General features: G+C 49.7%; 1 protein-coding gene and 1 long non-coding RNA gene across 8 annotated transcripts in view; one reads left to right on the forward strand and one right to left on the reverse strand.

Moving 5' to 3' along the window:
• The window catches only part of LOC106742294, a 119,741-nt gene that overhangs the window by 73,371 nt on the left and 32,101 nt on the right, over positions 1-14,269 (forward strand). The gene's annotated exons all lie outside the window — the stretch shown is intronic.
• Positions 1-14,269, reverse strand: part of LOC106742292 (hemicentin-1-like) — a 357,051-nt gene that overhangs the window by 43,155 nt on the left and 299,627 nt on the right. For all 7 annotated transcript variants that reach the window (XM_014615102.1, XM_014615106.1, XM_014615105.1 and 4 more), the window contains 3 exons: positions 12,748-12,956; positions 5,749-5,859; positions 2,721-2,927 (listed from right to left, as the gene is read on the reverse strand). In XM_014615102.1, the coding sequence (XP_014470588.1) occupies positions 2,721-2,927; positions 5,749-5,859; positions 12,748-12,956 (527 nt within the window). The remainder of the gene's footprint in view (positions 1-2,720; positions 2,928-5,748; positions 5,860-12,747; positions 12,957-14,269) is intronic.

Here is a 14,269-nt window from a genome sequence, read left to right on the forward strand (position 1 = left end):
GCTTCTAGGTAGCGAAGGCACGTGCGAAAATCAACTGGAGCGTTATTCGATGTTTCAAAAACTGAAATCTCGACCTACTAAGTGAAGTAAAGATATTTACCTGAGAGAAAAATGTTGCAACCTGCGCATGTCGAGTGTATATTTGCTGCTATAAGGGAAATTTCGATGATCATTTCTGTACATTTATATTTGCACATAAAAGCCTAAAGTGATACGAAGAGTTTGCAGAGATAATTTTATATACCTTAGTTGGATTCTCCGGTAGGTATGGTAAAACAGAGTAGCGCGCATTCATCTTATTCACACTTATAACTATGCAATAACTATGCAATAACTATGCCCATTTTTAGCACCAAAGGAGAACAATAGAAAACTTTTGAACACTTAATGTAGAACACTAAATTAGATTTTCTGTCTACGACTAAAATCTCGATTCAGGTTAACTTCTACTATATATTGTAGAATTAAAGGATTAACAAAGAGCCGAGATTTCGACTCGGGGGGCGCGCATAAAAACACACCGCTCTTCGGCCTCATTCATCGTTCGTCGCAGTTGTCGCGCGTACGACGCCGTTAAGTGCACACGCCCAATAAAAAAGGCCTCGGCGCGGGCAAAAAGAAGGATGGATTTTCGATAATTTCGCCTCGGCGCCGACGAAATAGACGTCCCGCAGTCGACATTCGACTTCGCCCTCCCCTCTCGTAAATTCCAGTTTTCGACACGAATCTTCCTTCTCTCGCTCGCTCTCCAGCTCTCTCTCTCTCTCTCTTTTTTTCCTGTTTGTTTCACGCGCGAGGGCACACGCGTTATCACTTCGCCGGGCCGAAGAGCTCGCCTATCGACGTTTTTATTACCGTCGTCATCGTGCATGGCATGCACGCGTTCACGCGTGTCGCCGCTAATATTCCACTCGTGCGCGCGTACACGTCGTCGATTTTGATTTCTTCCCTCCCCCTCTCTCTCCCGCTTTTTTTTATGTATGTATTTTATATTCCACCGCGCGTGGTATCGACGGTTTTTCGCCTCGGCGGTCGGTCGACTCGCCGCTATTTTTTCCAGCCTCGACGAGAGTGCGTGCCCGCGCGTTTCCGAGGCGCTGTTGGAAAATTTGTACATTCTCTCACAACAAGATGAACGCGCTCATAATGCGACACAAAGAGATCCTTCCTCGCGCGCGCATCACACGGCGAGAGTGTTCACGCTAAGAGTATTAATTCCCTTTATGACGGCGCATTTCGTGCGACGCGCGCGTTAGCAGCCCTCCGCCCGGGAGAGCGCAAAAGGCGAGAGAAATACCCGATTCAACGGGGGAGATAATAAGCTCGCGACACTCCCGATGAGCATCGGCGCTCGCGCAGGAATGGGACAGAGTGAGCCAATTTTAGGTGCACTCCGCCGCCACCGCAGACTCGCGCCCGGCAAAGGCGAAAGAAACCGCGATGACTTTCCGCCGTCGCCGCCGAGACCTCAGAAAGAGAGAGACAGGCCGAAATCTCCTTCTCGGGGAATTTAATAAAAATCCGAGAGCTTCTCCGTGGAACCGAGAGCTCGCGCGGAGCGTCGCTCGCTGTTTTCCAGCCGGAGAACATTATGCGTTTCGGCTCCGTTGCCGCGCTCTACGTCGTTCTTCGATTTCGTCTCGCTTCGCTTTCCGTGCGCTCTCTCTCTCTCTCTCTCTTCGGCCGGCGCATTTCTCTCAGTTCGCCCCGCGATATTTCGCGGAGACGTTTCCAGCCGGGCCGAATAACTCCCGGACAAATTGCGTCGGCGAACGGCGCTTCGGTAGACCATTCCGCGGGAATGGAGGTATTTCTTATAAATATCGGCGTCGATACCGGCGCGCGCGGTTTGTTACTCCGCTCCGCGGGTCAATCGCGCGTGACGCGACGCGGGGCCTGGAAAAAGCCGCGCTCGCCCGAGAATCGCTCGAATCATCGCGCGAATTGTCAGTGGTTTCCTCTGTCTCACCGAGGAGGTAGCGAGAGTCGACGGACGAAAATCCCCGATACGCGCCGCTTCGACTTTAATAGCTGAAACTGCGCGGAAGTAAAGGGAACACGCGGCGGGAGGAGGAAGAAATCGCGCGGGGAGGGGGGGGGTGCGCATGGCTGCGGGATAAACGTATTCGAGGCCGGCTGGTTGGCTGGCTGGTCGGTGGGTTAAATACTTTGCCGGTTTCGGTATTCAGCTTCGTTTACCCGACAACGTGGATTTTCCCTTTGGTCCGGTTCGCGAATGCATTCCTTTTGCGCCGATTCGCCGTGGATAAAGCGCCGGCGGACCGACGGACGGATCGATCGTACCCTTTGGATTTATCCTCCTGAGAGACCGCAGGCGGTGTTATACTTTGTAACTACGGCGCAACAGAACGGGGGTGGAACTGCGGAGCTTGGCGAGTTTCGGCTATCCGCCGGCTCTTAAGCTCCGCGCGGGAAGGGTCTACTCTTGATATTTCGCGGATCGATCAATCGGCCGTGCGAGCGAACGAACGAGCGGGCGCACTTTGATCTCTTCCTACGCGCGCGTTATCGCCCACGCGAATCACCGCAAAAAGGTTGGGCGCGTGGGGGATCGCGTGGAGCGAATCGCGACGAGAGAAATGTCCGCTCTCGATCTGCGAAATAATCGCCGACCGAGGGAGACAGAGAGCGGGCTGCGAAGTGCGTGACTTCGGCTCGCTCGCTCACGGGGCTCACCGTGTAATTAATGGTGTACTCACGGTGCATTTCAATCGCCACCGACGTGGAAACGGGTTGACTGATATTGTTGTTGGACGCCTGACAGTCGAATACCGCGTGCAGATCCGCTCTCGACAGCTCGTGGACGACGAGGGTGTTCCTGCGCAGCGACGGGAACTCGCCCGGCTCGTCCTTGGAGTCCAGGAGCGTTTCGCCACGCCACCATCTCACCTTCGGCTCGGGTCGACCTGGAAAAGTCCAATGCGTGAGCGTTCGTTGATCGGACTCGGCCGATCCGAGTCGAAATTTTGAGGCAACTTTCACGCTCTCGAGGACAGCTTGCGATCTACCTAGACGACCTATGCGTAGCAATTTTGTGTTGAAAAAGGTCCTCTGAGATTTTTGTGTTACTTTAACAAGGTGAATGTATGTTAAAAAAATAATGTGTTAAGAAGATGAATATGTTAATTTAATATAATTAATTATTAATTTCGACGTTTGACGAATTGAACTTTTGACGTAAATTTCGTTACTATGCGGAATAAAAACTTAAGGTTGACGATGTTGAAGCTTGAAGTTGTCTCTTGAACTTCTAATTCTGCGGATCTAAGTTCAATGCTATCTTGAATAATCCAGTTTGATTACTAAAAACAGTGTAAAATGACAATTGAGACTATCATCAGAATCAAGGGATAAGGATAAATAATTCAAGGTGAACCCGTTTAGTTATCTTAGCTGCGCCTGTTTTAATAAAATGTTTAACGTAGAGCTAAGGTTTCAACTCGGCCGAGTCTAAACAAATCGGCAACGGCATTATTCGGACTGGCCCCGATAGAAGTATACGATCGCGTGGAAATTTCACGACGTTAAGTCGCAACCACTGTATATAGTACCTTTATTTTTCGCGCTCTGTCCGCGACCAGGTGCGATGAGAAATGGTAACAATAATATTCACGACAAACGCGCCTGATCGAACGCGGTCATCCTGTCGCGACGTACCGGAAAATTTCACTCCAATTAATTATGCACCGCGACGTTTCCGCCGCGGAAAATGCTACCGTGTAGTAATCGGTAACACTATCCATGCGCGGCGTATCGCGCGTTCTGCTATCTTACAGCTCTCCACAAGCGTTCGTCGGGGGTTCCACACACATACACACACACACACACACACACCTCGCAACCTCCCCTCCGCGTCGGTATATTGGCTACGCGGTACGCGTTAATTCATAATTCATAATGGTCGTTGCGTGCGGATAATCCCCCGAGGGTGAATATCCCGTTAAAGCTGGGAGAAGAGGAAATGGGAGAGGGGGGGGGGAGGAACGACTGCGCGGCGAGAGTCGAAGGGGGCGGTCTAGCAGGCTGGGACGACCTCATTATTTTTTACCGGACCTATTTTCGTCCAAGAGGGACAAGCGGAAAAGCGCGAAGGTAGCGGTCCGCAAGGGGGATGGGGGAGGGCCGGGGAGAGCGCGAATAGGTGGTGGATGCCGAGGGTTGTCGGAGGAGAAGGAGAGCGGGAAGGTAGGTTGTAGGCGGTGGTGGTGGTGAAGAGTGTATAACGCGCCGAGGGCGTATAGTCGCTCGCGTACACTGTCGCGGTCCCTCGGGTGGCGGCGTGCGAGGTAATAAAAATAAATTTATTATCGTTATTGCCTTCGCCTTGTGCCGACACAGCAGCGCGTGTACGCGAGAGAACGGAGTGAGCGAGCGAGCGAGCGCGCGGACGGATATTAAAATGTAATAGAATAAAGGGGAGCTAAACGAACGCGCGTACACATAGGTGTACACACGCGCGACACCCTCGATGGGAAGCAGCCTCGGCGCTTCGCCGAAGCGTTTAACGATCGTCGTGACGATACTTCTTCAATTCTGCCTTCGCACGGGAGGAGGGAGGGAAGAGAGGACAGGGGGAATGAGATACGCGCGGGAGATAAAGAGTATCGCGGCTGGTATCTGCACGATGTGGTGTCCTCTCTTCAAGCGGATCGTTAACGACTCTGTCGATTGATCGGCCGGGGGGGGGGNGGAGTGAAGTCACTACACAACGCGGGGGAGATCTCCATGTCGGAATTTCGACGCTACTTTGAGAGCTATGCTCTCAAGGGTAGTTTGCGTCTGCTTTGTCGGCTTATAGACTGGTACAAATTTACTCTGACGACACTGACACTTGGTAACTTATCTCTTGAACCTTTAATTCCGTATAGAAGGAAAGATGTACTACGTTCAAGTAAATATTTTTGTTAAGGAGTATTATAATAATTATTTTACATGGATTAAGTAAATATTCTTTGAATACACTGAAAAGGAAAAGTGCTACATTCAAGTAATATTTACTTGATCCAACTGCGATACTCCTTGGTGAGAATCTGTTTGAGTTCAGCACTTTTTTTCTTTGAGTTTACAGATTTAATTTTAATGTTACTTGGAACTCGATGGCCCCCTTTATGCGCCGCTGAAAATACGGCATTAATAGGCAATATCCGTAAAGATTTGATCTTTAATGATCCTTAACGTTTAGAGGTCCGGAAAGCCAATATATTGGCGCTACCCATGATCGATACTTAGTGTATGGTCAATCCATGATATAAGATACCTTTTTTACCACTTTACTAAGGCGGATATGCCCTCTCAAATCCCGGCCCTCTAAAGGTTAAAGATTTAACACGGGGCCAGGCCAGAATTTCGAGTCGCATTGAATTCGGGAGTGGCGAAGAAGAAATGTCGACCGAAGCGAAGGAGGGAGCGTCGAAACTCGGGGTCGTATGCAATTTTAATTAAGCGCTATCAACGAGGGTTGTGTAACATGAAGGCGCGATGGGAACGGATCCTGCGGATCCGTTTGACGCGCGACGTTTCGGAGCAAGTCTCACGGTGGATCCAAAGGAGTCCGTTCCCACCGGCCGTAGCAATTATTCTCCGGTTCTCTCTTTCGCGCGGCGTATATTTACGCGCGAGGACACCCTTGAAAGAGAATACTCCGACGTACTTGCATTCTTTCCCTGCCTGTCCCCGCCGTATTCCATCTCGCTCTTTTTCCTTCTCATTACGAAAAGTAGGACTCACCCCCGGAGACGAGGCACTGCAGTCTCATGTCACCGCCTTCTTCGTAAGGGCCGGCCACCGACGGGACGGGGTTCCCGTGTTCGTCGATAATGTTCGGCTTATGCGGCGGCACTGTAACAGAGCAAGGCAAAGAGGGAAATGAAACGTCGAGCTGCGACAAGCCCGGTAGGCTTCTCGCTGGACGCGCTTAGCATTAAGTAGAGCGAAGTAATTACCGCGAAGAGACGTGCCCGCGTCCGTCGAACTTTCGTAATATCGTCGCGAATGAGAGAAATTTTCTCCGTGTATAAATTTTCTTTATACATTGCAATTACCTATATATGTACATATGTATATACATACATACATGTGTATGCATACATGTGTATAAGCAATCAAGTATTTGCAAGACTCTTGTTCTTGTCAGTTTCCACTTGACGTGAAAACTTTATCCGATATCTGGAAAGCCATCTGGAAATAGCGGCGCGGAGTGTATGAACGGTATTTCCTCAGTGCGCTATATGTGTGCGCGAGTGGTCGAAGTTACAACTAATTATATTATTAATGAAAAATTCATAGCTTGTTTATTGACCCTCAAATTTTTCTTCATTTCCAATACTCGATTAATTTACCTCTATTATAACACGATGAAATTCGTTTCATTTAAATTCGTGTGAAAATCAAGTTTATAATTTAACACGCGAATCTTCACAGGCACAATGTAACGTAATTGAACGTGCGTTCGCGAGCACACGTCGTATACTTTGCCTTTACGATTGTTGCATCTTCCGTTGAGCGCCGGTAGACACACACAGACGCACCCGATCGTTTCGGCGTGGCTTCGAGCCTGACCGCGTCCGACACCGCTACGCGCTATTCGAGCACAGATAGCGAACTTTCCATGTAAGTCGGCGCGCCGTCCGGGGAGGAGTAGTAATTCACGATCCTCGTGCCACGAGCACCGCACGAACAGTCGAACAAGCGTGTACAGGTGTTACAGGTAACCGCCGGCAACTCGTACGGCTCGTCCGTAGACGAGTGTCGGCACGAAGGCGCGCGCGATCCGCGGCTCGCACGTCGCGCACGATGGTGGTAGTTTGGCCAGAAGCCGGGGTCAGAGGTCGAAAGGCAGGGGGGCCTTCACGACGTGACATATTTAAGACTCCTATGTTCTCACCGCGGCCATCTTGTTTTATTACGTCGGAACCGAGGGAATCCACGCGGAAAAACAAAGTGCTAGATTCAAATAAATAATTACTGCAATATTCCCCAGCGGGTTTCCGCTTGGATCGAGTAAATATTTCGTGCGAATAATTTCGGAAAGTATTTCACTTGAGCCGAGTAAGAATTTGCCAAGGAATATCGGAGTAATTATTTACTTGATTCTAATAAGAATGTATAAGATCCACGAAAGGACATTTGCGATCGATTCAGCACACTCGTAAGATACTCCGAACAGTTTCGTTTTAGTCGAACGACTAATAACTAGTCGTACAATTAACAAAAGTGACAAAATCGTGAGAAGAGATAGCTTCAGAAGGAAGGTTGGATGTCGCGTTAATTTTACGGTCATTGATCGATTATCGGAGCAAACGGAGGAATTTTCGGAGTACCTTATAAGTGCGCTGTATCGATCGCAAGTATCATTTCTTGTGGGTCGTCTTTTTATTTGAACGGCAAGAATTCTGGGCACGCGTTCTCTCGCTTCCGACGCCGTCAAGCAAGACGACCGAGGCGAAAGGATCAGGAGCTTAAATGCAGGGAAAACATTCGCGATAATTATGTAATCGCACGATCGATCGAAGAGTTATTAGCGGACTGGCGTCTCTCGAAATAGCCGGCGGTCGATGTACCTCTCTCTCTCTCTCTCTTTGCCGAGATAAACACGCCTTATCGGGAAATTAATAATACGTACTAATTAACGGTGCGCCTTCAACGTCGTTCTCTCTCCCGAGTCGGCTTCCGACGTGACGTATTCCGCGACGGCGGCGAGGAGTCAGTTCTCGTAAGTGAATACGCGTATCGGGCGCGATCCTTTCGAGATACCTCGGCAACCTGCTATTATGTCAGTAATTCGCGCGTCTGCCGAGCGCGCAATAAAGCATTTTGCGTGCAGGGAAACAATGCGCGCGCGCCCGTCGCCCGGGGTATCAAAAGGGCACGTAAGGAGGGGAGAGGGTCGCGCGGAAACTGAAATCGCGCGCCGTCGACTCGCGTTCATTCCGACACGCGCGGTGGGATGGGCTCGCGGAAGCGTGGCGTGTAAACGCCGGCAATTGAATATCGGAAATAGCGGCGTGTCGGGACGTCAGAAGGCGAGCCGGCTCGAGCGGGCGCGCGTTGCCTCCTCGAGGATGGGCCGCGCGCGATTCGCGGTCGGGACGTGTCGGATGTTACACGCGCTCGAAACGAAGGGCGTTCATGGCGCCACGAAAATCCTCCCCCCGAGGCGAGGGGGATTCTTCCCCCTCCTCGACGGCGGGCGGACTCGTCAAGATCCGAACTCTCGACGACCCGTTTCCCCGCCGATCCCTCGGCTCGTCTGCCGCGGCACAATGCGAACTTGCAATTAATCAAATTTTCTAATTTAGAGACGCGTCTCTCTCGCGGCCGCCGGAGGCTTAACGCGAGCGCGCGTTCACGCAGCCACTAATTATCGCGTGTAATTAAGAATCGCGTTGCAACGCGGCTGCTAAAGTTTATTTGTTCCGTTTTATAATTATCTCCGTCGCTCCCCCTCTCATCCTCCTCCCTCCAGATCCCGTCACCGTGAAACGCGCGCGCGAGGGGTAACGCTCGCGGGAGCGGGACAAATTGAGCCGGTGAACCGAATAGGAAATAAATTGGATTAACGCGGACGCGCCGAAGTTAAGCCACCGGTCGCGGTACCGGCCAGGTGAGAAAGTCCCGACGTGAAAACGTTACCCGATACCATCTGGAAATAGCGACGCGGAGTGTGAAGCACCTCTGAAAACGGGATTACCGTATCGGCCGCGCGTGTGTGTGTGTGTGTTTTGTATCGAACGTAATCGATATATTAGTGGATCCTTCGGTATTAACCGCGACCGTTCTCTCTCTCTCTCTCACTCGTTTAATACCTATTAAATATCAGCTTTACATACGGCGGACGCGCGCGACACAACGGCTGCGCGAACCGAATTGCCAAACGAGAGCGCCCCGGCAAGGTACTCGAATTCTCGCGACGCGCGGATTATGTTGCGGATAAACGGGGCCAATGATCGATTACGCGGAAAGCATAATAAACCGCGGGGCCGTGTGTTTACCGAGAGGCGCTTTTAACTGGAGCGCGCACGAGCATTATAATATCGAGCGATCTCCACGCGTAATCCAAGGTAAGCTCTCCGGGTGAGCTACCGGCGCGCACTCTCGGCCGCCGGAGAAGCTAATCGGGCAACCGAGTCCTCGAAAGCGGGCCGCGTTCATCGCGTTCCCCGTGCAAAATCGGCGCGCCCATCCCAGAAGACAAGCTTGTTTCAATTAAAGGAATTCGATGAAATCCAAAGGAATCTTCTTCCCCGTGTGCCCGGAAAATATCGCGATAGATGAAAAAAATCAAGTATCAATGCGAAACTTAGATTTTCGAATGGATGCGATTATTGTCTCATATATAAGCGAAAATATATTATCTTTTTACGAAGGTTTAATATTCTTGAATTTCAACAACATTACAATGTTACTGCGATATTGCAATAGTCCACTACAGACCACGATGTTGTGATTATCGTGAAAATAATATTTTACTGGGACGTTTTATTACATTATATGAAAAAGATAACACGAATGTGTTATTTTGAGTAATTTTATATTCGCATCGAATGTACGTTAATCTTCTTTCAAGGATATGAATGTTTTTTTTTTCCACTTTATAATATAAGTCAGGTCTTATGCTCAAGACCGTTCTGGTTTTATCCTCAGACACTTTGTAGCTAATGGAACAACTTGCATAGTATCTGAAGATAAACTTAAGATGATCTTAAATATAAGACCTGACTATTTACAAGAGTCGGGAAGAAAATCCGTGAGCCAGAGTTGCTAGACTGGAACTCGAACCCGGGGCCTTTTGCTTGCGTCTACTCTTACCACTGAGTTACTCAGGTTCCTACTCCGATATCTTATATGACGTTATTGCTTCAATTGTTATTACAAGAACTTCGAATAGTTCAATTTCGTTCTTTCCTTCCATTATCCAATCCAATATCTTTTACTCTCAAATTTAAGAAAATTCTTTCTGAATAATGAGAATATTATATTTTTTGTGGAATTATATATAATTTCCTCGGAATAAGGAAGTTTAATCTCTTCAATGCTATATAATCTTCAACAATTCAACATGTTAACAATACGAATTTTTTTCAAGACAAGGATGTCCCTTCTATAGAATTTATCGTTTAATTTATCGTGTCTTCGGATGACAGCTCCGTCTGCGGCGAAGGAAGCATTGGGAAGTCGAGAGGTGTAGCTCGAAGTTAAATTTAACGCCGTGTAATTGGGGAAAATTTGAAACCAAACCGAAGAGACTTCGTCCCGGTGACGCGACGAACTGTCGGGACCGAATCGCGACAACTCACGCTGCAACATTTTCCCTCGAAGAGTCGCGACGACGACGGCGGCGGTTTTATTGAATATTTCGTCGCGTGACGTGTATTTTGGTAATTTCGCCGCGAAGCTTGAGAAATGGTGTTCACGGTGTTTCGCGCGGTGACTGTTTCAATTGTCGACGAAGTTTGTGCGCGCGCGCGCGCGCGCGCTCACGCATGCGAGCGAGCGAGCGCAGGAGAGAGCGGCACATTTCCGACGAACATTTTCCTATGACAAATGATAGCGTGGAATTTAACGGGTTAATTTGTAGCGTCTCTAAGTTTGGCATCGGCGGCCGCGGGCGGGGATGCGGGCTTGACGCGCCCTCGGAAAATTATGATGTCTGCTACGAAATACGGAAGAGGAATAATCGGAGCGTATCGTCCTCGAAAATATACGCGCGCACACTTCGAATATACCGCCAGGTGTGTGCGTGTGTGTGTGTGTGTATATACGTCCTCTTCGCCGAGGAAACGCCGAGCGACCGTGATTACTCCGTGCCGCAGCTAGAGTCGGCTCTTTTCGCGCGAGATCTCCTCGGTGTGTCGAGATTCGGCACGTCCGCCGACCGGAAATACGTACTATCTGCGTCCGAAAGTGTGCGAGATATATCTCGAGAGAAGGCTGCTCCGAGTTTCTCCTAATAACCGAAAGAACGAACACCGATACCTTTCGTCGCGATGATTACCACCGCGACCGTGATCGCCTTTATTGCGATGATTTACGACAGCCGGAGCGGGAATCCTCCGGGTGACCGTCGCGCTGGTAGCGCGCGACCTTTCGGGCGAAGCGAGCGCCCGGTAAATTGAGGAGTCGTGTTGCGAGGCCCCATTTTCCCGGGCAAGTACCGCCCTTTAATGCACGATGGCCGAAGGAAACGCCCGATATCGAGGTGGACGTCGTCGTAGTCGCGCTCTTGTAAAATCCCCGTGGCCCTTTCTTTCAGGGCGCATTAAGCGTCTTGAAGTGTGTACAGCCGACTTTAAACGGCGGATCAAACGTTCTTTGTAACGGGGGTGTAAATGGCGTTGCGACAACGATTGCTACAAAAGCGGGAGACGAAGGAAATACGAATTCGCGGAAAGGAGGCGCGATTCTTTCTCTCTTTCTCCCCCCCCCCCCCCCCCCCCNCTCCCCCCCCCCCTCCACCCCTTTCTTTTTCAGCGTCAGCGAAATATATTTCTTCAATATACTCCGACGCGATAATAATTATCTCGCTCGACGAGCGTTATGCCATTGTCCACGACGAGTGTCACGACGACGACGAGTCGGCTTCTCTTTTCACACAGCGAGAGGCGATAAAGTAACTCCGGGAGAATACGGTAAAAAAAAAAATTCAGGTGGAAATGATTCCGCTCATTGTTCCGAGTCGACGACGCGATATACAAAGTGTTTGCAAAAGTTCGTAAAATCGCAAATAGATAGCTGTAGCAGCGACTTAGTAATTATTTTCCTTTAAGTTGCTTTTCAGTTTTTAAACGTTCCCCATACGGGATCAGAATTGATGATTGACAATTCACAGTTACGAGCAAAACGTTACATTTAACGCAACTGAAGATGGGAGCAGATAAAGTTCGTCCTCTCTGTATCAAAACTGTATGTTTTGCCACTTCAATCGTGGTGAGACTGCTGCAACAATTAAAAGACTGATTTGTGAGACCTATGGAGAGAATGTTGTGTTTGCTACTGTCCGTACGAAGTGGCTTAAAATATGTTATCTCGTTGTTATTAATAAATAATAATGTCTTTAATATCGTACGAATTTTTACAAACGCCTGATACTTCGCAAAATCCTCCGTTCTCTCGTATAAGACGCGACCGCTCGGTTGCGTCGCGCGATCCTGGCGTTAAATGCGCGGAAGGAGCGCCGAGTAAGCCGGCGGTGGCTCTTGTACCGAATCCGGAATAACCGGGATTAATTCGATTTTAACGTGCCAATTAAGAGGCGCGCGGGCGGGCGGGATAATAGGAAAAACGCGAGGCAGCCAACCGACAACAAGGATTGCGTATTTAACTATCCTAACTATGTGAAACTGACTGGCGGAATTCGCTCTCGCACATTGTTTCCCCCCGTTGAGCATGAATTTTCACGGACCGTGCATAATAGAATCCTATCAAGATTCTAATGCGATGATCGATGAATTATAACTCGCCGGCGAGCGCAATGCGTCTGACATTCTTCGGTAATCGCTCCGTAAAATCGCGATCCGGCTGGATCGCTTTCGCGCGGGCGAGATCGTTCGGCGAGAGAGAAAAATCCGACTTTAATTGCAACTTTCAGCGCGCGCCACCGAGTCGTTTGTGCGAAAAGAAAAAAAAAAAAGAAAAGAAGAAATGATTTTCTTCGCGCGAGAACGGCAAATTTCTTCACGGTCTTCGTTTCGCAGTCGAGCAGTGAATTATATCGGACGAGACACGAACCTATCACCGTCAGGTGGATCCTGGAGTTTCTGGTGGGGCTCTTGGTGAAGTCCACTCGGCACCTGTACTCGCCCTCGTCCTTCTCCTGCACGTGGGTAATGCTCAAAGTTGCCGGCTCCGTCGCCGTGCGGAAGAACGCCCGGTCGTTCAGGTACTCTTTGTCCTTCCAGTGCGACGCCTTCTCCGAATGCTTGCCGCGCATGTCGTAACTGTAACGAAAATTTTCACACTTTTGCATTCCCCCGTCTTTTCGTCTCCTTGGGAATCGTCACATTCGACGTCGGAGTTATCGCACCGCGAGTTACACAGTAAAAAGTTTCGTGTTAAATTTAACATATTTCATTTTAACATTTACACATGCTTTGAATATTCACTCGAACAAAACATTGAGACAACCAACGCGATATATTAAATTAACACACACCGGTGTGTTAAAGATGTAACACAAAAATTTTAACAAGGACCGATTTCAACACAGATACAAAATGTCTTTTTTTTTTTATTGCGTAACAAATCTTTCACGCACATTCTTCCTCCCGCGTCGCGGGAGGATAAAAAAGCGCGGAGATTTGTACGAGTTCGATCGAGTGCTAAGCTAAGGAAATATCGGATTCTCGAAGTCGCGAGAGTGGAAAGCGCGGGCGCTCCCGCGAAAATGCGTTTCCGTATATAAACGAGAATCGTTTCGCGAGGAACACTCGCACGAGCACGACTGCGCCATATGTCGCTTGATATTTTCGCTACTCCGCTGCCGGGAGTAGCGCTCGGCGATGAAAAAATAAAGCGGAACAAACGCAAAACTTCAGAACTGCAATGCACCGGGAGGCGACGCGGGACGAGAATTTTGTCGACTCTCCCTCTCGCCCCCCCCCCCTCAACCCCTCCCTCTTTCTGTGCTCTTTAGTGTGTTGAACGCTTCGCGCATATTTAATGCGGGCGAGGAAGTTAGATAATAAAGGACGCGCGTATGTGACATAGTAGAGCATATAATTTCACTAATTCATTTCATACGATACGCGCGGTCGGCTGCCGTGGGAGTGAGATTCGCAATTTAAAGCTCTCCATTCGAGCTTTTACGCGCGTCGGCGTACTTAAAACTGCTGCCGCCTGTGTGAGATGCGCATTCAAGTGGATAGAAAACTATCCGCGAGAGAAGATGCTTTTGCACGGCGCGACGAGCCGGCGACGAACAGGCTCTCCTCCGACGATTATCCCAGTCTCATCCCTCGCACCCCCTCCGCCTCCTCCTTTCCCCCACACTGCGCTCGATCGGCAGAAATATCGCTCGCGATGACGGTCCCCGTGGAAACGGGGGAAACTCATCGTCATCTCGCGTCGACTGTGTGTGTGTCGCGCTAAAAACTCCCGTTGCCGAGGTGTTAATTAAGAATGCATCGGCCAGCCGGTCGCGCTCCACACTCCGACGCGTTCTCGGTTTTAGCCGAGAGGAAGCTGCAGAGCGGCAACGCCAGCGCGGTAGCCGGACAGTGCTTCACCGCAGATCCTCGCCCCCCCCCCCCCC

This window comes from Dinoponera quadriceps, unplaced genomic scaffold (genome assembly GCF_001313825.1).
Source record: "Dinoponera quadriceps isolate SergipeBrazil2010 unplaced genomic scaffold, ASM131382v1 scaffold628, whole genome shotgun sequence".
NCBI lineage: Eukaryota > Metazoa > Arthropoda > Insecta > Hymenoptera > Formicidae > Dinoponera > Dinoponera quadriceps.